General features: G+C 40.3%; 1 protein-coding gene across 1 annotated transcript in view; it reads right to left on the bottom strand.

Annotated features, from left to right (window-relative positions):
* Efcab6 (EF-hand calcium binding domain 6) overlaps window positions 1-25,867 on the bottom strand; it is a 237,435-nt gene that overhangs the window by 106,680 nt on the left and 104,888 nt on the right. The window contains 5 exon segments of the mRNA XM_087213738.1: window positions 3,273-3,411; window positions 3,413-3,438; window positions 9,516-9,627; window positions 11,323-11,348; window positions 11,351-11,435. Of these exon segments, the coding sequence (XP_087069864.1) occupies window positions 3,273-3,411; window positions 3,413-3,438; window positions 9,516-9,627; window positions 11,323-11,348; window positions 11,351-11,435 (388 nt within the window).

Raw genomic sequence — 25,867 nt, 5'->3', positions numbered from 1 at the left:
CAATAAATGTGATATACCACATAAGCAGAAGGATAAAAATCACATAATCATCTCAGTACATGCAGAAAAAGCCTTTGCAAAATCCAACATCATTCATGATAAAAAAAATCCCTGACAAAAAATAGGTAGAGAAGGACCTTACCTTAAACTGATAAAAGCCACTACTGACAAATCCAGTGCCAACAACATTCTAAATGGGAAAAAATTGGCAGTATTCCTTCTAATATAAGGAACAAGACAAGGGTTTACACTCTAACCACATCTGTTCACTATAGTACTTGAAATTTCAGCCGGAGTAATCAGGCAAGAGAAAGAAATGAAAGGGATTCAAATAGGAAAGGAAGAAGCTGATGATAGGATCTTTTACATCGAAAATCCAAAAGACTCCACCAGAAAACCTCTCAGAACTAATAAACAAATTCAGCAAAGTAGCAGGATACAAAATCAACCCAAAGGGGCCAGTAACAAATGCTGGAGGAAAGACAGCCCCTTTGTCAATGATACTGGGAAACTGGTTATCCGTGTGCAGAAGAATGAAGCTTGATCCATATCTCTCACCTTGTACTAAAATCAAATCAAATCAAATCAAAATGGATCAAAGACCTAGATATAAAGACAGAAACACTGAATCTGCTGGAAAAAAATTGGTAAAACTCTTAAGTCATAATCATAGGCAAGGACCTCTGGAACAGAGCCTGGATTGCATAAGAAATAATACTAAGAATCAACAATGGGATTATATCAAATTAAAAAGCTTCATGGGCTGGGGATTTAGCTCAGTGGTTTTGCCGCCTGCTGCGCAAGCGCAAGGACCCGAGTTCGATCCCTGGTACCAAAAAACAAAAAAGGAATGAAAAGCTTCAGCAGAGCAAAAGAAATAACCAACAGAGTGAAGAGACAACCTGCATAATAGAAAAAAATGTTGCCTGCCTCTCCTCAGGAAAAGGGTTATTAACTAGAATATATAAAGAGCTCAACTCAAAAAAATTAGACTTCCCCAAATAAGAGATCCAGTCAATGGATAAAGAAAATGTGGTTTTTTAATAAAATGGAATACTACTCAGCCACAAAAAATGAGAAATTAGAGACATTTATAGCTAAGTGGATGCACATCGAGGTGATACTCTTAAGTGAAATAAATAGGACACACATGTATAAATACCGAATAGTTTCTCTGGTGTGAGAAACTGAAAGTGTAAATAAGGACTAAAATATATAATAGGTAATGTGAAATAGGAAGAAAAGGGGCAAAGGGTAAGGAAGTGGGAGGGCTAGAGGAAAGGATAGAAGGGAATGGGATTAATATGAGAAAATGGGAAAATAGGAACTAAATCTTTGTAAATAGGGAGGAATGGAGGGGTTGAAGGGAGGGCTGGGCAAGGGTGAAAAATAAGAACCAAGAGAGATTATGTAAAGGTGCAAATCTCCAATGATGAATGTCATTATATTGTATACCTAAAATGTATCAATGATTAGAATGAATAATCAATAATGCAAAATAGGAAGAAAAGGTCCAAAGGGGTAGGGGTAGTGGGAGGGGCAGGGGAAAGGAAAGAAGGGAAAGGAAAAATGATGAGAAATGGAAAAAATGGAAATAAAGTCTTTGTAAATAGGGAAGGGTGGAGGGGGTGAAGGGAGGGCTAGGAATGGGGAAAAAAATAAGAACCAAGATGCATCATGTAAAGGTACAAGTTCCCAATGAGAAATGTAAATGTGTTGTATACCTACAATGTACCAATAAAAGAATTTAATAAAAAAAAAAGAGATCCAGTCAAAAAGTGGGCAACTGAAATGAATAGACCCTTCTCAAAAGAAGTTCAAATTGCCAATAGATGCATGAAAAAAATGTTCAACATCTTTGGCCATTAGAGAAAAAGCAAATCAAAACAACACTGAAATTCCATCTTATTCCAGTAAGAATGGCTATTATCAAGGACTCAAAACAAAAATTGCTGGTGAAGTTGTGGGGGAAAAGGAACCCGTCTACATTGCTGGTGAGTATGCAAACTAGTATACAACCACTAGGAAATCAGTACGGCAATTCCTCAAAAAACTATGAAATTCTATCTGACCTAACTATACCTCTCCTGGATATCTTCCCAGAAGAGTTAAAGTCATTATATGACAGTAATAGGAACATATTCACAATAGCTAAATTACAGAAGCAGCCTATAGACAGGTGAATGGATAAAGAAAATAGAAGTGGTATATTTACACAACAAAGTACCACTCAGCCATTAAGAAGGATAAATTTGAATTGTTTGTAGGAAAATGGATGCACCTTGAGACTATAATGGTAAGTGAAATACATCAGTCACAAAAGATTAAATATCACATGATTTCTCTAACGCAAGGAACCCAAAATATAAATAATTTAAAGAGCAATACAAAAGAGAGATAGCAGGAAACAAGAGGTAGACTCTGTGGAGCTGGAAAAATATAGAGAAGGAGGGATAGGGGAGGGAGGCAAAGTGGAGTAAAAATGATCAAGATTAGATATGTATAGGTACCAATTTCCCAGGGTGAATGCAATTATTATGTATCAGAAACATATACTAGTAAATAATATCATGAGTTCAACCATGATTTAATAAATATGTGCACACACAGAGCAAAAGAAAATTTGTCAAAATTTTAACTGTATCTCTGGGCATTGGGATTTGGGGCTTTTTTCATTATTTTTACCTGTGTAGATTCGGATATTTTCTAAGTAGTCTACAATGGCTGTCTATAATCATTTTTAACCTTTTTCAAAAAATTGCTTAAAAATTTAAATGCTAATAGCTATTATTATAAGATACATTTCTAATAATAAAACTGTCAACTTTTACTCAAAAGAAACAAATAATAAAATCAAGTTGTGGTCACTAGAGCCGATCAGCTCTATTATTTTGTATTAGTATATATTTTTGATACATTTCAATTAATAAGCAGTTATATTTTTAAGAAGGGGAATCAACATAGGATGCAAAATCTTTTCAGACACTCCTTTCAAAGACAGTGCTGTCACAGTTACATCCTGTCCACAAAGGGTTGTCACTTAGGGACTGGTTTTCAGAGATGTCAAATATAATCATTTGATAAGATTCAGAATTTAAAAATCAAAATTAAATAACTCAATCACTTAACTCTTACTTAAATTGTAAATTAATTCAGTTGAAAACATGAAGTCATTAATTTAACCTAAAGCATATTCCACATGCCTCTTTTATTTTACTAAGAACACTTAAGTTTCCTGCCATAAAGAGAACACCAGATATGGGAGAACTTACCTTAGGGCTCGCTTCAAGCAGGTCAATAAAGGAGCTGACTTTGACCACTCCAGTACCCCCAGGGTCTAGTGTTCTCATGAGCTCTTTGAATTCTGAATCTTTTAATTTTATAACAGTGAAACTTAGAATCTGTCTCAATTTCTCCCGTTATCTGTCCATTGGGTTTCTGAGTATGAGAGGGTATATGAGGGAATTTTGAAAAAGGAAAAAAATGTATTATTACATATATTTAGTATCATTTAGTAAAGAGTGAGCTTTAGCCACATAGGATTATTATTTGAAACGGGAGCACTACAATGGATGAATTGTGTAACATGTGTGCCCAGAGTGGGGCATGTACTCCAAGCACACTTCCCACAATGCCCTGCTCAGGACCTGGGCAGGAAGTGGTGCCCGGGGAGGAGTGAGACCCATTTCTGGGGCAGAAGCTGACACCTTCTCCAGGTCTTCCACAGCCTGAGCACCCCCTTCCCTGGCCCTACCTGGGTGGCTCACAACTTCCCGGCAGGTCCATCACAGCTCACCAATTTACTAGGGATATTAATTAATTACACTTGTTTTTCAGTACCACTAACCTTGTCCATTACATAAATGGACAACTACTTAGCGAGAAAAACTTCAGCCATGCTGCGTAAAGATGACATAGTATGAGCAAAATACTCTGAGGCAGCCTTCTGCCCCCTACAGAATAAAAAATTGCCAATAAGTAAATTAAATATGAAAATTGCAGGCCCTTGTTTACTGGAAAGACAGTAAAGATAAAAGAATCCCTACATCATGGAGAGATATTATGAATATTAATGCAAAAAAAGGGTTTATGAAGTGGTAAAGCAGTGTACAAATGTCAACTGCTATTTGGGGCTCAAAATACAGAAAGTGAATAAAGTTCTCTGGGGTAAAATAAATTAGGGGATATATGCATGCTTACTTTGGGGTTTGGGAAATAAAATCAATTTTTTAATGTCCAAATAGGAATCACTGACAATTTTTAAATCATTTTTGATAAATGTGCAGCATTGTGTAACCATCACTACTAACACTAGAATGTTTTTGTCACTCCTTCCAAAGGATCGTCATGCATATTTCCACTCACTCCCCATTCCCATGTCCATCCTAAGGCATGTACTTTACTGCCTGTCTCTATGGAATTGCCTCTTCCCTGGAGATTTCATGGCAGCAGAATTATAAAATAAATAGCTGGTGTTCTGCATCTGGTTTTTTTCACTTAGCATAGTTTTTCTGAGGTTCATCTACATGGTGGTGTGTATCAGTATTCTGTTCCTTTTATTCCTGAGCCATATTACACTGAATGAATACGTCACGTTTTGTTTATCCACTCATGGGTTGATAAACATTTGGAGCATTTCCAGCTTGGAAATTATGCATAACATTGCTAAGAACATTTGCACTCAAGTCTGCGTGGACTTGTTTTTCTCTTGGGCTGACACTTAGGCATGGACTTGCTGGGCCACATTCTTAGTTGTGTTTAGTTATGTAAAAAGCTGCTACACCGTTTTTCCATGACGGCTGTACTATTTTCTGTGCCCACTAGCAGAAGACAAGAGTTCCAGTACTCTACATCCTTGACAACTTTTATTATTGTCAGTCTTTTTAACTGTAGGTCTTCCGATGGGGGAGAAGTGATACCTCATTGTGGTTTTAATCAGCATTTCTTTAAGAACTAATGATGTTGAACATCTTTTCATGTACTTATTGGCTCTATTTATATATCTTCTTTGGGGAGATGCTATTAAAATCTCTTGCTCACTTTAAAAATTGGCCCATTTTCTCACTGAGTTCTAAGAGTTCTTATATATTCTGGACACATCAGTCCTTTACAGGAGACATGATTTGCACCTATTTACTCCCAGTCTGCTTTTCACTTGTTTCTTCTTTCTTGATGGTATATTTTGAAGCATAAGTTTTGGATTTTGATGAAGTCTGATATGTTGATGTTTTTCTTCTTAGGATTCATGCTTTTGATGTTGTATCTAAGAAATGCCTGCCTAACACAAAATCATAAAGATTCATACACATACTTTTCTTCTAAGAGTTATATCATTTTAGCTCTTACACCAAAGTCTATCTGTAGTATGGTAAGAGTGAAAGTCATCTTTTGTCATCTGGATATTCAATTTTCTCACCGCCATTTAAAAAAGATTATCTTTTCACCGTTAGTTGTCAAAAATGAACTGATTATCAATGTCAAGGTTTGTTTACTGGAGTCTCGATTTTGTTTCATTGATCCATTTATCTAGCCTTATGTCAGTAGCACACAATCTTTGTCACTATAGCTTATACTAAGATTCAAAATCAAAGTTTAAGTACTCTAAGTTGATTCTTCTCTTCCAAGATTATTTTGGCTATTCTGTGACCATGTGAATTTGTATTTCCATATACATTTCAAGATCATTCTTTTCAATTGGAAAAAAAAGCCACTTGGGGTTTTGATAGCATTTTCATTAAATACATAGATTAATTTGGAGGGAACTGCTATCTTACTAATGCTGAGTATTCTAATCCATGAATATGGAATGACTTGTATTCATACCTTTTAATTTCTTTTAAAATTTTTGTAATTTTCATTTTGGCACTTCTTTTGTTGAATTTATTCTTAAGCATTTTATTTTTTTGATGTTACTATGAATGGAATTGCTTTCTAACGTTCATTTTCTGATTGTTTCATTGCTAGTTTATAGAAATCTAATTTCTGTATATTGATCTTATATTCTGCAACCTTTGTGAAGTCTATTAGTTCTAGTTGTGTGTGTATGGGGTGTTTGTTTTTTTAAAATTTTTCTAAGCACAAGATCATGTTCTCCTTTTTTTTTTTTGTCCTTTAATAAAGATGGTTTTGCTTCTTCCTTTCCAATCTGGATGCCTCTTATTTCCTTTTTTTTTCCCTAAGTGGAAAGTAAAAATAGCAAAAGCTGACATTTTTGTGTTCTTCCTGATCTTAAGGGGAAAACAGTCTTTTACTATTAATATATTGTTAGCTATGGGTTTGCCATAAATGCTCTCTGTCAAGTTAGGAAATTTATCTTCTATTTCAAGTTTATTGGAAGTTACTATTATGAATGAATATTGAGGTATGAATATTTTTCAAATACTTTTCTGCATCTACTGACATGATCGTGTAGTTTTGTCCTGAATTCTATTAATATTATTTATTATATTACTTGATTTGGGGGAGTTAAACCAACCATGCAATCGAGAGATAAATCCCATATGTTTATAGTGTCTAATCCTCATTATATGTCCCTGGATTTCATCCACTAATATTTTGATGAGAGTTTTTGCATCTATCTTCATGAAGGATATTGGTCTGTGACTTTTCTTTTTGATGCCTTTGTCTGAATTTGGTAACAGGGTACTATTGGCTTCTTAGAATGAAGTGAGATGTGTTTCTTTTCCTTATATTTTCTGAAAATTTGTAAAGGATCAGTATCATTTCTATAAACTATCTTTGTAATCTTCAGTGGAGAGACTTATTTGATTTTTAAACATGTTATTAGCAATGTTATTTTAGAAGTTCTTTTTTGAATTGTTTACTGCAAAGTTTACAAAAATATTGTTGGTTCTTGCATATTGACCTTGTGTCCAATGACCTTCAAAACCCTAATATTAATTCAACATTTGGAGAGGAGATTTTCTATTATTAAAAATTATGTCATCTATAAGTGATAATACCAAGAATAATAGTAAGTGAACAGCCACACCAGATTTAGAGTTAGTGATCGCGATGACAGAGTCACCTACAGAGTGGTGGCAGTTTTTAAAGACAGCACAAACAGCAAGTGGAACACAGGACTTGGGCTGATCTAAAGTGGCCTTTCTTCTACATATTCTGTGTTCCTCTCTATAGCAGGAGAGGGACCTGCTTCCCAGGGCTGCATTCTACAGCCAGGCAGAACCTCTGGCCCTGCCTACTGCCAGTTCCCTCCCTCTTTTCAAGCTCCTCCCATCTAGTCCTTTCCATGGCCTAGAAGTGGCCAAGACTGAGGCAAGGGCTGGGGGCAGTGGGGAGTGCCAACGGAAACTATGCACTATGCAACTTAAGGGCACCTGATGGTCACTGCAGTTCAGTGATACTCCAGAGGGTGAGCTTCTGGCTGGCAGTGGCTTTGCATTGTCCAATTATGTGCACAGCTTAAGTGCCCAATGCAGCATGCGTCAGACACTCAATTCTTAACCTACACCGTGTGTGTGTGTGGTGTGTGTGTGTGCGCGTGCGCGCGTGCGTATGTGTGTGTGTTGGGCTCGAGTGGAACAGTGCAGCAATGGCTTTTACGTAGCCCAGTACTTGGAGTGCTTAGCATTATTGAAGTCCTCCATTAGCAGAAATGAAAATTATGCTATTTTTAATTAAATTACTGCTTCAATTTATTAATAGAGCCAAGGTTGGGAAACTCCCCAAAGCTTTCATCTATCTTTGTCCAGGTGGCTCATCCAGCATCCCTGGCAGCTCTGTCCTGCACTGGATTGGGCCTGAATGAAGCTAGGTGCCTGCCCGGAAACCCAGCTCCCCTGGTGGGGCTCAGGCTGGACGTTCAGCCCCAGCTCCTTTCTCTCCTCTGTCAAATGGAGATAATAACAACATCTACCTGGCAGAGGCGTTGAGTGGATTAGAAGAGTGTGTACTGTTAAAGACAGAGATAGTGTGCCACACCAGCCTACAGATTGTCCCAAAGACTGTCACAGCCTCCTTCTAGCCACTTTCTCTCCATGGGGTTTCAGTTACTCTCAATCAACTGCAGTCAGTATGACACAGTGTAATAAAATGCTGCGGGGATAGCATTCACATACATTTTATTAGTTTGTCTTTATAGTTATTCTATTTTATTATTAGTTATTGTTGTTAATCTTTTACTGTGACTGATTTATAAATTACACTGCATCATAGGGATGTGTGTAGAGAAAAAGCCAGTATATACAGTCGTGGGCCACATAATGACACTTTGGTCAGTAACAGACCACACATACAACTGTATATATCATGTGGCCTAGGTATGTCACAGGCTGCACCTTCCAAGTGTGTGCAAGTACACAAATACACTCCATCATGTTCCCAAAGTGATGGCATCACTCAGCAATGCAGCGACACATGATGATACAGGGTTCTCTGTACTATCTGCAAATTCGGGCATCCATGGAGCAGGATCCTGGGACAGGTACGGCATGGATGCAAGGGGACAGCCATAATCAAAGTAGGTATGACTCCCCAGGAACACAGCAACCCATATCTCTGAATCCACACCCGGCTTGGAAACCCCAAGCAATGGTAGTCCAAACTGACAGAAGCAGAAGCTGGTGTCCCCAGCATGCAGGGCACACCCAAGCCTTTAGGCCAGCTGCTGGCAGTGGGCTATCCCCAGAGCATGCCCTGGGGCTCACAGACTTCTGCTTGGTCAGCAACCCAGGAAGCCAATGCTGAGGCTCAGTGGTTCCTCTGGCAAATGACACCTTTTGTTCACAGTCCTATTTGAGTCTAAGGACAAAAAATTTCTACTCCTCAATATTTACTAGAGATTTGGTTACAGAATATGCTTAGTAAATAAACTTGGGAAATGTCACTATGCATCAAGAATATCTAACTGCTATTTTCTAAAATAAACATTAGAGCGAACCAATGTTTAAAGCTAGAGAAGCAAGTTGCAAATTCCTGAATTAGCCTCCTTTTGCTGTACTGTACAATTAAAATGTTAAATAGGCTATGTTGGAACTAAAAATATGTTTCTGTGTAGACCAGTTGGTTATGAACTGATAAACTCTCAGTCGGGGCAGGGAAAGCTCAGCAAGTCTGGATTATTTGTTAATTAACAGTCAATGTTGACTACTCACTCCATTCTTAACAGTCTTGCAGCGCACTGATTGCATTGCTATGAACATTTATCTTACTGTTCTGCAATTGATTTTATGCTATTTCTCTCTTCTTCTCAACTAGACGCAACCTTAGGGGTCAGGCCTGACAACCCTGAACACTCAGAACAATTCTCGGCACACAACAGGAGCTCAAAAAATATTTGTTGGATGGCTAAGCAAGTGAATCCAGAGTTTTTACTGGTCATCTGAGTGTTAAACGGTTTTTAGTTGCAAAAAAAATAAGGGCTGGGGATGTAGCTCCTGGGTTCGATCCCCAGTACCGCAAAAAATAAAACAGAAAAGGTTGTTAGTGGTGGCTCTGAGTGTTAGCTTTCTTAGAAACAGCTAGTTTCTCAACAGAGAAGGGGTTCAGAAGCTTACAGCAATGCTGTTCATCAGTAATGCTTTCTTCAGGGACCTGTAGCCGTCTTCAGCGTGTCTGAGTAACTTTGTGATAACATCATCCCTGTGAGACTGGTTTCTAGAGTTGATGCTACAAGAGAATTAGCAGAAACGCAGGAATAAGATTACACTCTTGAACTTTGTCTTTTCTTTACATGAATTTCAGGGACCACACAACTGTGATGGCACTTTCCCTGTGAATGGTGCCTTCCTGAAAGGACGTCACACTCGTGTGGGCCTGTTCGAGTCATACTTGGTGGGTGTGGCATCCAATAGAATGCAATTCTCACAGGTGTCAATTAGCTATGCCACCTGCCCCCTCAGCTGACCAGCCAAGCTCAGCCTCCGTCATCCATACATGTACCCTTGGGGGTCATGAGCATCCAGCCTAGAGATCAAAATCAACTTCAATACAGACTCTGATAAGAAAGGGGGACTGTTAGAATAATAAAATAGCGTTTGTTTTCTTCCTTTTCCTTAATGTTCAACTAGACACTTTTACCTTTCCCACTAGGTAACAAAGGACGGTGGATTGGTTTACCCACGGGATCACTCCCTTGTTTGGGGGTTTGGTTGCATCCGGACAGCCATCTCAGCTTCTTCCAGCTGTGCAGAAGTATACAACACACACAGCCGCTTTTCAGAGAAACACGCTGAGTTCTTCTTTGGAACCTAGTTTTTCTAAAGATCACCAGCACTAGCACGAACCGGTTGTTTGCACAGGATTCCCGATGTGGAGGCCGGCAGTTCCTGTTGTGGGACACTCACGGTAGGGCACTGTGCAGTTCTCCTAGGCTCTCTACCCACTAGATATCAGAATGTGTTTCCACCCCCAGTTGTGACAATCTAGTCTGTCTCCGGACACTGCCAACTGTCACCTGAGAAGCAGGACTGCCTCTGATTGAGAACAACTATTTTAAAGTAAATAAAACTTTAATTCTGACAAGGTGCAATCAGACAAGAAAATTATAAACACCTGAGTAACTTGCCTTAAAACAGAAAGTTGTAACAAGGAGAGAGAGCTCTCAGGCAGAGAAGTCACTAAATACTGATAAAGCCTGATACAGGGATGGGTCCCAGTAAGGCAGGAATTAACTCTGGGGTGCATTTTACCTTACAATAGAGTGCAGCACCTTCAGTGCACATGGTGAGATTATAAAGCCTATTTTTTTCTTTAAGATCCACATAGGACAATCCATCCAGAATGTACATCAATATAAACAAAAGACTTCTTAGGGCAAAAGTCTAAATTCTAAAACTTCAGAGGGTTAAATACTTTTTTAAACATTCTTTGGCCCCCAGCACAACTTCCATGAAATTGTAATTGCAAGTTGTAGCAGACATTAGAATTGATGCCCAAGCCCAACAGCCCCAGGAGCCTCATACTGGCCCCACACCGAGAGTGCCCGCCCCTTTCCGTATAACACGTGGCAAGTGCACGTCAGTACACGATCTCACAAAACACACTCAGACGAGGGGAGCAGTGTGAGCGGCCAGCGCGTGTACCGGGGACCTCGAGCCTCTCGCCAGGCTCATGGCACACGACCCAGTTAAGATCCCTTAGGGTTTTATTTTTCTCACCTAGAAATTGGAAGGATAACTGTACCAAACTTCGGTTTTAAGGCAAATTTAAACATGAAAAATATTTATAGGCTGTAAATTATTATGCAAAACTTGGCGATTATTCAATGGAGTTTAATTGGCCAAATAGATGAAGAAAAGGTATTTGCTAATCTTTTACATAGTATGATTTGTACTCCTAAAATTGAGTTGGTTTTATACATACCTATCTCTTTTTAGGGGGGGGGAGCTATATTACTATTTTCCAACCCCCGAAGCTCATAAAATGATGTTAAAAATTGCTTCCAATTGATTCTAGTGGTTGTTTTAAATCCAAATCTGTATTAAAAGAAAACAAAAATATTATTGTAAACATTTTTTCTATAACACCATGGATTAGATGCTTAATATTGAATTGAAAATGGCAGCAATGAATTTATATGAAATTTCAAACCTAAGGCAAACCAAATCATTTAGTAAAATAGCACTGCAAATTGATTTTTAAAAAGCAAGGAAAAATCAAACTGATTATACATCTTCATGTCTCTGCATTCTGTTAGTGTTGCCATAGACTGAAGGAAAAAACAAGGGGTTGGATAAAGTTCTAATGTCCACAGAATAATTTGTGGTCAGTGGGATAATGGCCCTCAAGGTGTCCAGTCCCAGTCCTTGGGGATCTGTGGGTACCTTACCTTACCCAGCAAAGGGGGCTTTGTCAATGTGGTTAAACATGCACCTTGAAATGGAAGAGTATCCTGGCTTCACCCTAATCACGTGAGTTCTTAGAAATGGAGAAAGCAGCAGCCAGGAAAAGATGTGATCTTGGTGGCTTTGAAGATGTTGGAAGGGGCTGTGAGCCAAGGAGAGCAGGTAGTCTGTAGAAAGCCAAGTAATAGATTTGCCCAAAGCTCCAGGGGACCTGCTGACACCTGGATTTTACCCTGAGAGTCCTAGGATGGGCTTCTCACTGGCCACATGTTATCCTAAGGAGTTTGTGTTGTTCTAAGCCACTAGCTTGTGTCTTTGTGTGGCACCACTAGAAAACCAGAGCAGATTTAAAGTCTTAGCAAGAATACACAATTAGAAAATTATTCAAAAACTTATTTCCAAGGTGAATATGGTCCCATGACTCAGGGCCCAGTCATTTGGGTGTTAACAAGATGCCACCAGGAACAACTTGGGGGTGAGCATTGATTTGAGATTCAGAAAGGCCAGAGCCCAAGTCCCGGATCCTTCCTTCCTGATGATGTGGCTCAGGCAAGCTGCTTTCTCTTCTGCATCTCTCTTTATCGTTTCCTGCAAATGAGAGTGAGTGGTCCCATCCACTGAGAGGTTCTTACAAGAATCACAGTTAATGGATCAAAAGCCTCAACTGCAGGCAAGAGTTGGATTGCATGCCCCGACCTCCTGTGTATGTCACCCACACACTAAGTGTCAACACCCATCCATGACAGGATGGCAAAAAACAGTTCTGGCTAAGATCCCCAGACAACAGACAGGAGATGAAGAAGTGGGCATGAGACAGGCTACCCAGCTTTGATTGCTAAAAAATAGTGCTTGGGTGAGAACCAAGTGGACAAACTTAAACTCTTCATCTACATCCAGGGTACTAAAAGGTTCAAAAAAAGAGAGAAAAAGACAAGAGAGAGGGGTTGTTTTAGTTGCTTTCTCATTGCTAGGACAAGACACCCAACACTCAAAATTTAAAGGAGGAGAAGTTTATCTTGGCTTGTGGTTTTCAAAGGGTTAAGTCCATGGTCAACTGGCTCCAAGGCAGGAAGGGCATGGTGGAAGGGGCTGGTGGAAGAATGCTGCTCATGCCGGGAAGCTGAGAGAGAAGGGGGGATCCAGGAAGGGAGATGTGTACTTCTAGGTTACGCCCCCAGGGACCTGCCTCTTCGACCAGACCCCCACTTCCTAACAGCACATTCAGAGATGGATTCATCAATGGATCAGTACTCTGATGAGTATCACACCCCACGACCCATTCATCTTCCAAATGCCCTACCTCTGCACACACAAAGCTTTGGGGGGACATTCTAGTCAGTGATGGTAAATCTTTTAGAGCTTTCAATGATATAAACAGCCCATGGCGGCATACATGCCATAGTTTTGCCACCACTGTTCTAGATCCAAACCATAACCGGGGTGAGGGATGCTCAGCCCTCACCTGAAGCCTGGTGAGAACCGCTTCTGGTAGGGAGGCAGTGGTTCTGCAGGTGAGCACTCATGCCGGATGTAGAGCTGCCTCCTGGTCTAGCCCCACCTCAGCCTTGTCCTCCACACTAATAGGTAAAGTTTGTTTTCTTTCAGTAGTGAGTTTGGTGGTGAGCAAAAGGGCCTCAGGGCAGCTGTCCCTCTAGCCAGTCCACTGTGCACATGGGCAAACTATGTGTCACTTGGCCATGAAGCTCTACCCATGAGAAGACACTCTGTTTGCAATCTGCCACCTCCTGTGTAAACTGCCCCTAAGTCAGCTTCATGAAAAGATGGCCCTTGAAGACGAGACTCCCTGCTATCTATGGATGCAGTAAAGATCTCTGTGGACCACAGCACCTGCCCTGGCTTCTGCCATGAGGCAAGTAGACCGAGCCTTCTGCTCAGGAATAATTCCACTGGAGAAGCTTGATATGGGTCCCCTGCAACTGAGAGTGCCTGGTGCCTGGCTCCCACCGGAAACCTTACTAGTGAGAAGTGAGCTAGCCTGCCATGCAGGAAAGGAAGTAGGGGTGCTATTGATCGAAGTCATTGGAAAATAATTCTTGGGGTCTCGCATGGTTCACAGCAAGAGCACACAGACCCACCTGGGCATCTCAGCTCCTCCTCAAGCCCACCACAGGGGTGGGGGAGACAGACCTTGATGGAGAAGGTTCTCCTGCCCCAGATTCCCAAGGGCGGAGAAGGGATAAGCACTCAGCTGGGAAGGAGGTGCATTTACCTTTTGCCTATAAGAAACTCAAAAGCAACAGAGGCACCCATGGGAGGAAACACCTTGTGAGGCCCTGAGGATGTAGCTCAGAAGGAGTCAGAAATGTCTGCAAAGGGGAGAAAGAGATGCAGCGTCAGGCTCCCTTATGTGCACCTGCTCCAGGCCCTGTGTGTGGGAGGAATACAGGCCACATTTCAGCCAAGCCTACCAGTTTGAATCCTATGTGAGAGGAGCTGCAGCACTGCTAAACTGAGGTTCTGTGTATGATCCAGGACTGGCCTGAAAAACCAAGGTCGGCTCAGGTTTCCATCAGGGACAAGAGAACTCATCCACTGGAGCAAATTAAAGGGACAGTGGGAACCAGAATTAAACAGCTTTAGCTTGAGTCTTGTCTGTTCAACTCAGGTTACACATTCATCCATCCACCCACCCACCCACCCATCCATCCACCCACCAACCCACCCATCCATCCACCCACCCATCCACCCACCCATCCATCCACCCATCCACCCACCCACCCATCCATCCATCCTCCATCTATTTATATTCCCACAGAGAGGACCAAGCTCCCATCTTCTTTCACTTGGATTGTTGCAGCAATCTCCTTGTACCTATCTTGCCTTCTTCCAGTATACTTCCACATACCCGCCACCCAGATCTTCTTGAAATGCAAATCTAATCAGATCACTCTCTTGCTTAAAATACTTGCATGCCTCCCTTTCGGTCTTAGGATAAAAACATATCCAGTAACTCCAAGCTGGCCTTGCTCACACCTCCACCCCATCCCATAGCGTTTAGCCAGGTTGCCCTCAAAGGGCTCTGTGTTTCCTGCTTGGGCCCTTTACCATTGCTGCATCCTCTGCTAACTGCCACGTTCCTCCATTCTTCCCTACTTCCCATATTTTATAGAGCTAATTCTATGACTGCTTCAAGTCTCAGCTCAGTCATTATTTCCCCAAGGAAAACTTCCTTGATTTCCAAGACCAGTGCTATTTTCCCTTTAGATGCTTAGAGCACTGTCTCCTTCCTTTATAGCATTCATTGTAACATAAGTATTACTACTAATAATATTATAGCATCTACAAAAATCCTCAACAAGATACTGGCAAACAGAATACAGAGGGTCATCAAGAAGATCACACACCCTGACCAAGTCAGATTTATCCCAGGGATGCAAGGATGGTTTAACATACGTAAATCAATAAATGTAATACACTATATTAACAGAGTCAAGGACAAAAACCATATGATCATCTCAATAGATGCAGAAAAGGCATTCGACAAAATCCAACGCCTATTCATGATAAAAACCCTACAGAATTTTGAAATAGAAGGTCTTTATCTCAACCTGATTAAGGTTATCTATGAAAAACCAACAGCCAACATCATACTAAATGTATGAAAACTTTCATGAACTAGCACAAAGAATCAACAACTGGCATCTCATCTTATTAAAAAGCTTCCACACTGCAAGAAAAACCACCAACAGAGCTAAGAGACAACCTACAATGTGCGAAAAAATTTTAGCAGCTGTACCTCAGACAAAGGGCTACTATCTAGAATATATAAAGAACTGAAAAAAATCAGACCCCTCCCCAAATTCAAAGACCCAATTCAAAAATGGGCATCTGAAATGAACAGACATTTCTCAAAGAAGTAAAAGCAGCAAACAAATATATGAAAAAATGTTCAACATCACTGGTCATTCGAGAGATGCAGATGAAAACAACACTGAGATTCCACCTCACCCCAGAAAGGATGGCTGCTATAAAGAAATCAACCAATAACAAATACTGGCGGGGGTGTGGGGAGAAAGGAACCCTTCTCCATTGTTGGTGGGAGTGTAGACTGGTGCGACCACTATGGAAATCAGTATGGAGATACCTCAAGGAACTAGGACTACAGGTACCATTTGACCCAGCTATTCCCCTCCTGGGTATCTTCCCAAAAGAACTAAAAGAATCATACTACAGCGATATATGTGCACCCATGTTTATAGTGGCCCAGTTTGTAATAGCTAAAGCTTGGAAACAGCCCCAAGTGCCCATCAACTGGAAACTGGATAAAGAAGATGTGGGTTTTTTTATAAAATGGAGTACTACTCAGCCATAAAGAATGAGAAACTAGAGACATTTATAGCTAAATGGATGCATATTGAGGCCATACTCTTAAGTGAAATAAATAGGACACACATGTGTAAGTACCGAATGGTTTCTCTAGTGTGAGAAACTGAAAGTGTAAAAAAGGGCTAAAATGACTAAAATGAATAATTGATAATTTGAAATAGAAAAAGGTCCAAAGAGGTAGAGGTGGTGGGAGGGGAAGGGGAAAGGAAAGAAGGGAAAGGAAAAATTATGAGAAAAGAAAAAAAAATGGAAATGAAGTCTGTGTAAATAGGGAAGGGTGGAGGGGTGAAGGGCGCACAGGTAATGGGGAAAAAATAAGAATCGAGATACATCATGTACAGGTACAAGCACCCAATGATAAATGTAAATGTATTGTATACCTAAAATGTACCAATTAAAGAATTTAGGGAAAAAATAATATAGCATCTAGCACTTCCATAGCACTTGTACTATACTTATGATTATAGAAGGTAATACTTGATAAATGATTACCATTTCTATTTCTGCTATTAGCACTGTGTACATGGTTATGAGAAAAAGAGACACATAGGTTTGCTGATGTTGTTAGGCACACACAGCAACATGTAAACAAGTGGACTGTGATCTGACTTGATGTACAAATCCTCATATACAAATTTTTTTTCATTTTCTTACTCAGTTTTTCCCCTCAAACTATGATATAGTTTATCATTGTGATGTATTTTCATCCTAAATTTCAGCAAGTTGGAAATTAATTTTCTGTGTTAGAAAGACTGGCTACTCTTAAAAATAGATTCAGCTTTGTTATATTATGTTTAGGAAATTGCCTTGCTCTTTGGGAAAAAAGCTTAAATGAAATCTTGGTAACATACATAAAAGTAAATTCAAAATGGATTAAAAAGTTAAATTTAAAACTCTAATTACAAGAAAAAAAAACTAGAAGAAAATCTAGGGAGATGCCTGCTGGGTACTTGAATAAAAACAAATTTTTAAATAAAATTTAAAAAAATCTCAAACTTACCATTCAATTGCATCAAAATACAAAATTTCTGTAGACCACAAATACTAAAAATTTAAAACCGGACAGCCTGATGGCGTTATGTATCACAAACATGTGCAGTGAATTGTCAATATTCTTAAAACAAAGTGGTCATTTTACAAAGTATATGAAAATACTAAAACTTGACTTTTTCCAGTGATGGCAGCATGAGATCCTCTTGGACCAACCTCCTGCAGATGACCACAGCGAGCTCGGGGCATATGACCCAGAGCACGGTGACAGAGACCAGCTATGCCTGGTGGGGATGCCATGCTGAGAGGGCATCAGGTGCAGGCAGCATTTCTGTTCCTCCAGCCTGGGGTTGGGTCCTGCACCATGAGGGGCACCAAGAGCATCAGCTGTGAAACACCTAGAAAGAGCGACTGCTGGAATAATCATGGCTACTAGAGAGAAAAAGAAAATCCTGGGAGAGAAAGAGCCAGACAGGGATCCCCAGATGTTGCTCCAGATACATCAGTGCCACATGTTCTCACTCATTTGTGAACCGTGTAGAAGAACAGGATGGAACAGTGGTCACCAGAGAGCAGCAGGGTGGGAAAGGGACACCAAAAACAGAAGGCAGCGATCACTTCTGGTTCTTCGGCACCCTAGGGTAATAACTATTGGTTAAACAATCTATGAGGTGTTTCAAAATAAAAGAAGAATACGAAATTCTCAACATATGCAAATGATGAATGGTTGAGGAGATGGAGATGCTTATTACCTTGATTTGATTATTATACATTATACACATGTATTAAATTACTATAACACAGCCCATAAAGATGTACAAATATTATGTCTCAACATAAAAAAATTTTGTCTTGCCACATTTCTGCCTGGCCCCTGAACCTCACATGCTCAGAAAATAACCAAAATAGCTAAACACAAAGGATCTGAGCTAAATTCAGAGCTGCCACATAAGAGACAAATATGCAGTTTGAGTCCCACCAAAATACTTGCCTCCTGAAACAAAAGAAACAACATTCACTGGGAAAAAATAACCAAACTCACAGTCTCCTCAATTTGCTATTCCAATTTCCAGAATATATTCCAAATATGAACCACCAGGAAAATGGAACACACACAAAGGAATAAAGAAAATCAAAGATTTTTAAAGCAATGACAACAACCACCCTCAATGAATAATATATACCCACAAAAGCTGAAAGGTAGGAAATCTCAGCAGAAAAATAGATATAAGAGCTAAATGAAATGCTAGAACAGGAAAATACATTATCTAAAATGAAAAATTCACTGGGTGGAGTCAAAAGAATGGAAAGCACAGGAGGAGGAGTGGGTGAACTTAAACACAGACTGAGAAACCCCACAGCATGTGTACTTGTATATCTGCTTATAAAATGAGTCCTTAGAGACGTGTTACTAATTCCAGATAATCTAACGTACATTTAAATAGAGTCACAGAGGGAGAGGAGAGGAACAATGGAGCTGGTGCAGAAAAAAATATTTAAAGAAAGGTCAAAAATTCTCCAAGTTCTATTAGAGAGATATATTTACAGACTTAAGATGCTCAACAAACACTAAGCAGGACACACATGACAAAGACCATGTGCAGGCCCATCACAGTCACCAAGCTGTAAGCCAAATTCAAAGGGCAGTTCTTGAATACCACAAGAGAAAAATGATTGTGACCATTCTCACTCCAAACAACAGAAGCCAAAAGATATGGACGGTGTCGGAAATTGCAGGAGGAAAGAAATGTTACCCAAGAACTTTCCATCTAAGGAAACATCCTTCAACAATGAAAGAGAAATAAAGACATTTTGAAATACAAAGAAAACCAAGGGAATCTACCATAAGCCACCAACAGCTCGGTATAGGAAGGGAAACGACAGTGGATGTGGACCTGAGCTCCTCAGAAAAGAATAGAGTGTGTCCTACATGGTAAGTATCTGAAAAAAAAAACCTACAGAAGGCCTTTTTCTTATTTCTTTATGTTTATTTAAAGGTAAAAAAAATTTTTTTTCTTGTGGATTTTATAAAGTAGGTATATATGATACATTTACCATCCATATGAAGAACAACATAAGGAGAGGCACAGGATACAAACCCATATACTTACATAAGTTCTATGTTTTATGGGAAGTGGTACAATATGAGCAGTATGTAAACTAGAAAAAGTTAGAGGTATATATTATAATCCCCAGAGCAACCATTACAATTACAATTACACAAATAAATATGCTTAAAAAGAACATGAGCAAATGGAATTTTTCTAACAGTCAAATAATCTAAAAAGAAGTCAAGAAAAATAATAAAAATAAACAATAAACAAAACAAAAAAGAGGAAACAAAGTTTAAAAAAAGGGGGAGATTCAAACCAAACATATCAATAGCTACTTTAAATAGTAATGGACAAAATATTTCAATAAAATTAGAGATTATCAGAATGGGTTTGATAAGAAAGACGCATTTATAATATGAAACACAAGTTGAAAGTGAAAGAACATGACCATAAGCTGTGTGATCAAGGTCAACATCAAGAGTGAAAAGTCCTGTGGACACTGTGTGTGTGTCTCTGTGCGGTGTGTTGAGTCCCACACACCAGGGGGCTTTCTCTCTGTGGCCCTTCTCCCTAGAATATGCTACCCAGTCAGCCAAGCTCCTGACGAAGGACATGCTCACAGCATCGCATCACTGATTGGTCATCGAAACCAGCAAGGTCATCAAATCATTAAAAAGATCCCAAGTTGTGCTCGCTTCAGCAGCACATATACTAAAAAGATCCCGAGTGACAGTCATTGTTAAGAGGAGACTAAGGACACACGGACTCCTAAATGCTTCCTAGATAATATCCCAGAATAGAAAAAGGCTTTTAGAGAAAAACTGGATATATGAACAAAGCAGAATTAACATAATGTATTAGTATTAGCTCACTAATTTTGAAAAGTGGACCATACTAATGGTGCACGTTAACAGCAGAGGAAGCTGGGTAAAGAATATACCGTAGCCCTCTGTACTGTCATCATGGTCTTTCTGGAAGGGCAAACTTGCTCTAAAATCAAGAGGTTATTTTTTAAAAAGAATGATGGAGAAATATTATGAACAGTGTCATGCTAATATACACACCTGACAAGGTGACATGGAATTTGTTGAAAAACATAAAATCACTGAAAATGACCCAAGAAGAAAGAGAAAAATGTGGTAGTTCCATATTAGATTTTTCAAAATTTAAGTTGTGATTTAAAATATTTCCTAAATGAAAAGTCGAGGACCAAATGGCTCCCAAAGTTGAGGACCAAACAGCTCCCTAGGTGAATGTTACCAAACCTGTGCAGAATGTACTGAGCTGGGTAGTTCAGTGATGAGGTACAGAGTGCTTGCTGGTGTGAGTAAAGCTCTGGGTTCCAATCTCATCACCACCAAAGGGAAAAAAATTAACAGTCAGAAAGAAGAGTTGAGGAAGGAAACATTTTTCAAGTCATTTTCTGGGGTCAATGCCTCTCTGACCCCAAACCCAGACATAGACCTTATAAGAAAAGATATTAGGCGAACATCACTCATGCAAAAGATACCAAAAAATTTCTTAACAATATTTAGCAAATAAAATCAAGCAATATATAAAAATCATGCTGTTATCACCAAGTGAGGTTTAATCCCAGTGAGAAAGCTTGGTTTAACATTTGAAATCAATCAGTGTTACCCCCCTGCCCTTATTATTGAAGGAAGAATGGAGGAAATGACATAATTGTCAGAATCTATGCAGAAAAGATTTGATGAAATTCAGCAAACATGACAAAAACTTTCAACAAGCAAGGAATAGAAAAGAAATTCTTTAAATGAATAAATAGCATCTACAAAAATTCAAAATTAAGATATAAAAATAATTTGTATTAGCTATAAATAGTTGAAAATTCAATTTTTAAAAATTACACATACAATTGCCTCAGAAAACCTAGGACTAAGTTTTAGATAATATGTCAAAAATCTGAGCATTGTAAACAACAAAACCTTGCCTAGAGAAATTAAAGACCAAAATAAATGGAAAGACTACATTTACAGAGCTGAAAACATAATATTAAGCTGGCAATTGCTACAATGGCAACTTGCTCCAATGTATTTACAATTAAAATCACACCAAGACTTTTAAAACAGTGGACAAACTAGTTCCAAAATGAATACATAGAAAAGTAAAGAACATAGAATAGTCAGCTTGGAAAGAGAAAAACAAGGTCAGAGAATTTACACTGGCTAATTTCAACCCTTAATTGCTTAGACTAGTCAACAGTGTGTAGTATTGAACAGACCTATAAATTAATAATAGAAGAGACTAGTGGGCCCAGAACTATACTCAGACTTAAATGGTCAACTAATTTTCAACAAAGGTGCAAGTAATTAATCAGAGAAATAGGCTTTTTAACTAATGGTGCTGGAACAATGGATCTCTGTTTAGAGGGAGAATGAACCTGATCCTTACCTCACACCATATACAAAAATTTTTTAAAGTGGGCCTAAATAGAAAAGCTGAAATTATTAAACTTCAGTAGAAAACATAGGGTAAAATACTTGTAATATTGGGTTAGGCAAAAATTTCTGAAAATGGACCCCTCAAAACAACTACCCATAAAAATTTTTAAATGGGCTTCATCAAAATTAAAAAAAAAAACCTTCTGCATTTCTAAACACAGTTAAGAAAATGAAAAAGTAAGCCACACTGAGAGATATTTGGAATATGTATTTCAAATAAAGGGCTCAAATGAAGAATAAATAGATGCTTACAAATCAATAATACGAAAACAACTCAGTCATATGTATATGTGCTGCCGAAGTGAGCACTACAACTCAGTAATATGAAGACAAGATTTGTACAGATCTAACAAAGAAGACATACGAATGGCCAATGATCACATGAAAAGAAGATCAACATCAGTCACTGGGAAAATGCAAATTTGAAACCAAATGAGGTAAGGCCACACATCACCAATGTGGCTGAAGTTAGGAAGTGTTGGTGAGAATGTGGAGCATCTGGAATTCTGCATGTTGCTAGTGGCACTGCAAAATGGCACCGTCACTTTGGAAAAACAGCCTGGTAGTGTCATGCGTTTAAATATACACTCACTATACAATCTGGTGACTTTATTACTAGACATTTACCCATGAGAAATGAAAACATATGCCCACACAAAGACTTGTATGTGAATGTTCACAGCAGCATCTTCCATAACACCCCCAAACCAAAACACAACCCAGTTTCCATCAACTGGTGAGCGGATAAAGCAACTGCAGCAGATCCATACTGTGGAATACTAGCTGGCAGGAGAAATTAGTGGAATGGACATGTGACAGCATGGTTAAAAAATGGTAAATAGAAGTAGTCAAACACAAAATGCTACGTACTATGCGATTCCCCTTGTGAGAACTCCTGAAAAGGCAGAACTCTAGTGACAGGGCCAGCCAGCATGCTGAGGGTGAGGGTTGAGGTGATCACAAAGGACCAGAGTGAGGTTATGGTGTGTCTCCACTAGGGAAACGCACACCACTGCCAGAAATCATTATAATATGAACAGTTAAGAATGATTGTTTATCTTTGATAACCTATGTGTACTTCAATAAAGCTTCATGGTAAAGAAAAATTAAAACCATAGAAAATGGACAAGGACACGAACAGAAATTGCTTACTGAGGAAGTACATGAAAATGTTGAACAAGAAAAGCACATGACCTCAGGAGCAGTCAAGGGCCTGCAAGTCAAAACAATAATAAAAAGCTCCTTCTGCCCACCACACCCGCAAGGATTTTAGAAACAGCCATGTTAGATGCTGCCACAGAGCATGCTCATGAACCTCCCGTGTAAGAATAAATCAGCACCCACCTGAAGGGCATTTTAGCAAAATGTAGCATAAACCTTAAAGATGTTCAAACCCTTTGACTTGAGGGTTGACCAAACACGAGGCAGCCAATAAAAATTAATTTGGGTTCTTTTTTAACAACATGAAACATGAATATATCCGTGAGAAAACAGAACATAATTTATACCTCATATGGTCTTAACTATGTTAGGTATGTATGCAAATGTGTGTACATTCATACACAAAAGAAACTCTGAAAGGAAATAGAGCAAAATATTAATAGTAGCTGTCTCTGGCTGTTACAATTATGGGTGGTTCATTTTTTTCCTTACGTTTTCCCCTATTTTCCATTTTGAGGATGCATGGCTTTCATAATCAACATGAATAAATACAGTTTTCTTTAGAAGGAACAGCATTTTACTAGAAATCCCATGAATAACCATTAGTAACCAAAATCATAAATATAGGCTGATTTTTTTAACCCTTAACAGTGTCAAGTGAGCCCTTTTATTGCCTCTGGATTCTGAGTGTGGGAGCCACATTGTCCCAATCCATCTTTCCCATCCTAAAAGCCAGGTGGAGACACGGCTGCATGCGGCTGGCTCTGTAATGGAAAGGGGAGAAGGAACATATGAATGTGCACCCTGGTCCCTAAGTCGCATCCGAGCAACAGATGGCTGCCATCAGAGAGGCAGCAAGGAGTAACAAGGGCAGAGGCTCATCAGGTCAGTCCCAGGGACCAGTGACAACTCGAATGCAGCATGGGATCTGGGATTGCAGTGGGAGGAAGGGCGGAACTACAAGTGTAAATGGCAAGAGGAGAATATAGAAAGCATGTGAGGTGAAGGGCCCATTCGCTGCTCTTCCCTGTCCTGTCTGAAGCTTCTACCCCTCGTCTGTCTTGCTTCTCCACCTGCACTGTCTTCCTGGGCAACCTTGTCCACTCTTCCACCTTCCGGTACACTCTCTCCTGACCCGGAGGGTGTGCAGCCTGGAATTCTCGGTGTTCCCTGCAGCCTGCTCCTCACCAGCACTGGATTTTGTTCTAACAGGCTTATCTCGAGCTTAATGTGTCCCAAATTAAACTCTTGATCTCTGCCACCTGACCTGTTCTCCTCCCTCCCACCTGCAAATATGCAAGCTGCCTCCTCCTCCAAGGGCTCTGGGATGCCTTTCCCTGCCCAGGAACCATGGTGTGACCCGAACGGTGAGGAGGATGCGATCTGGCAGCCTCAGTTCCATGCCCAGTGCCTCAGAGCTCCTGTTCATCTCTCATCTCATCTCATCCACAGCGTGCTGCACAATTTGTGATGGTTCACTTGGTTCTCTCGTGACCATATGCTGGTGAGACTGAGTGTGTCCCAAGCATGTGGCATCCCCTTTCCCAAGGCCCAAGAACCCTGCACCCCCAAGGAGACCAGGACCTCTCCATCCCACCAGCCTAGCCCAGTCTTCTCATGTGACATTGCCACCATCAGGGGTGTGGTCTAATGTCAGCGGTCACCACCTGTCCAGCCCTTTTCTTCTTTGAAAGATAAGGGTAAGCGGCGTTACTGTAGGAAGAACCACTGGACTTTGCCCTTGAATGTTTAAGCTGTACTATGGGTAAGTAACAAAAAGTAAAATCTTCTGCATCACATTGCAGACTGTACAACACATCACTCTGTACTAGTGTGCTGTGACACCAGGATTCAGGGTCCTGGGCCTAGGAGATGGCCCAGCCAAGACAGCACTGTTCTGTGACAATAGTGAGAAACACCCCCCTGTCCCCCTCGTGGCCCCTTGCCGCCATGCATGACGTCCTACAGAAATGAAACCTACTTATGCTGAGCTTTCCTCAGTTCATTTGCTTTTGAACTCTGTTCTGAACATTTCTACTGCACTTCAAAACATACTAGAGAAAACTGCTTTCTTCCCTGGACTGAACAGTGAGTTCAGTTCCTGGGCAGAAAGTAATGAGCACCAAGTGGAAATAAAAGCACAGAGCAACTTCACACCCAGATGCACCCAGATCCATCGTACCCATGGAGTTATGGAGTTAAGCTCTCACCCGAATCTACTCAGTCCTTCTGTCCAGCTGAGCAGTCTCAGTGCCTCAGTCCCTGACCTGCCATCTTAATCTGGACCTCAGGGACACAGCTGAAGACGCCCCTCTGCAGGGTCTCCTGCTTCCCCCCAGCTCCCCTGCTCAACCACCACCTGTTGCCATGCTCAGTGCCACAAGCTGACCTCCATGGGCTGTGTCTGTGGGCTGCCCTGCCTGGGTCTATGTGGACCCTGGAGAGGGTTGAAAGGTGACTGTGGTATTAATCCTCCATCCCCAGCTGCTTCTCTGTTCGACCACTGTCTGGCAGAGAAGAGTTTCTCCACAAAGGTGCACCCTCCTGTTGGGGATTTTTGTCCTGTAGCTCCAGTTTGGGGGTGATTATCATACTAGCCACAGAGGATTTGTGACCACAGGGGCGTCCAGAAACATGCAGGTGTTGCCTGATCTGCCTGGGTCCACAGATATGGACAGAGATCCTGGGCCTGAGGGACAGAAGCCTGGCTTCAGTTTTTTAGTGGGAATTCATGTCCTTCTGTCCAGCTCACAGGCCCAAACCAATCCATGGAGCCCAAACCCCTCAGCTAAAGGGGGAGCCTGGACACCTTCAAAGGTCAGCCAAAAACACAGCCACAGGTTCATGCTGGGAAGTTTCTTCCAACCTTGTCAGGGGGTCCAGAGGATCTTGGGCCAAACGTTGTAGCAAAGACCCTTCATCCATTGCCAAGGCAACCGTGTGGTAAGAAAGAAGAGCACACAGGCAACCAGGGGCTGTCAGGTGGTAGTTCTGATGGTGACAACCCCTGAAGAGCCACAGGGCCATCATGGTCTGCTGGGGCAGGTGG

This window comes from Heterocephalus glaber, unplaced genomic scaffold (assembly GCF_053883595.1).
Source record: "Heterocephalus glaber isolate CG9 unplaced genomic scaffold, H.glaber_assembly_v1.0 deba00001444, whole genome shotgun sequence".
NCBI classification, from domain to species: Eukaryota; Metazoa; Chordata; class Mammalia; order Rodentia; family Bathyergidae; genus Heterocephalus; species Heterocephalus glaber.
The sequence above is the reverse complement of the archived record's forward strand: the minus strand, read 5'-3'. Positions and strand labels throughout refer to the sequence as shown.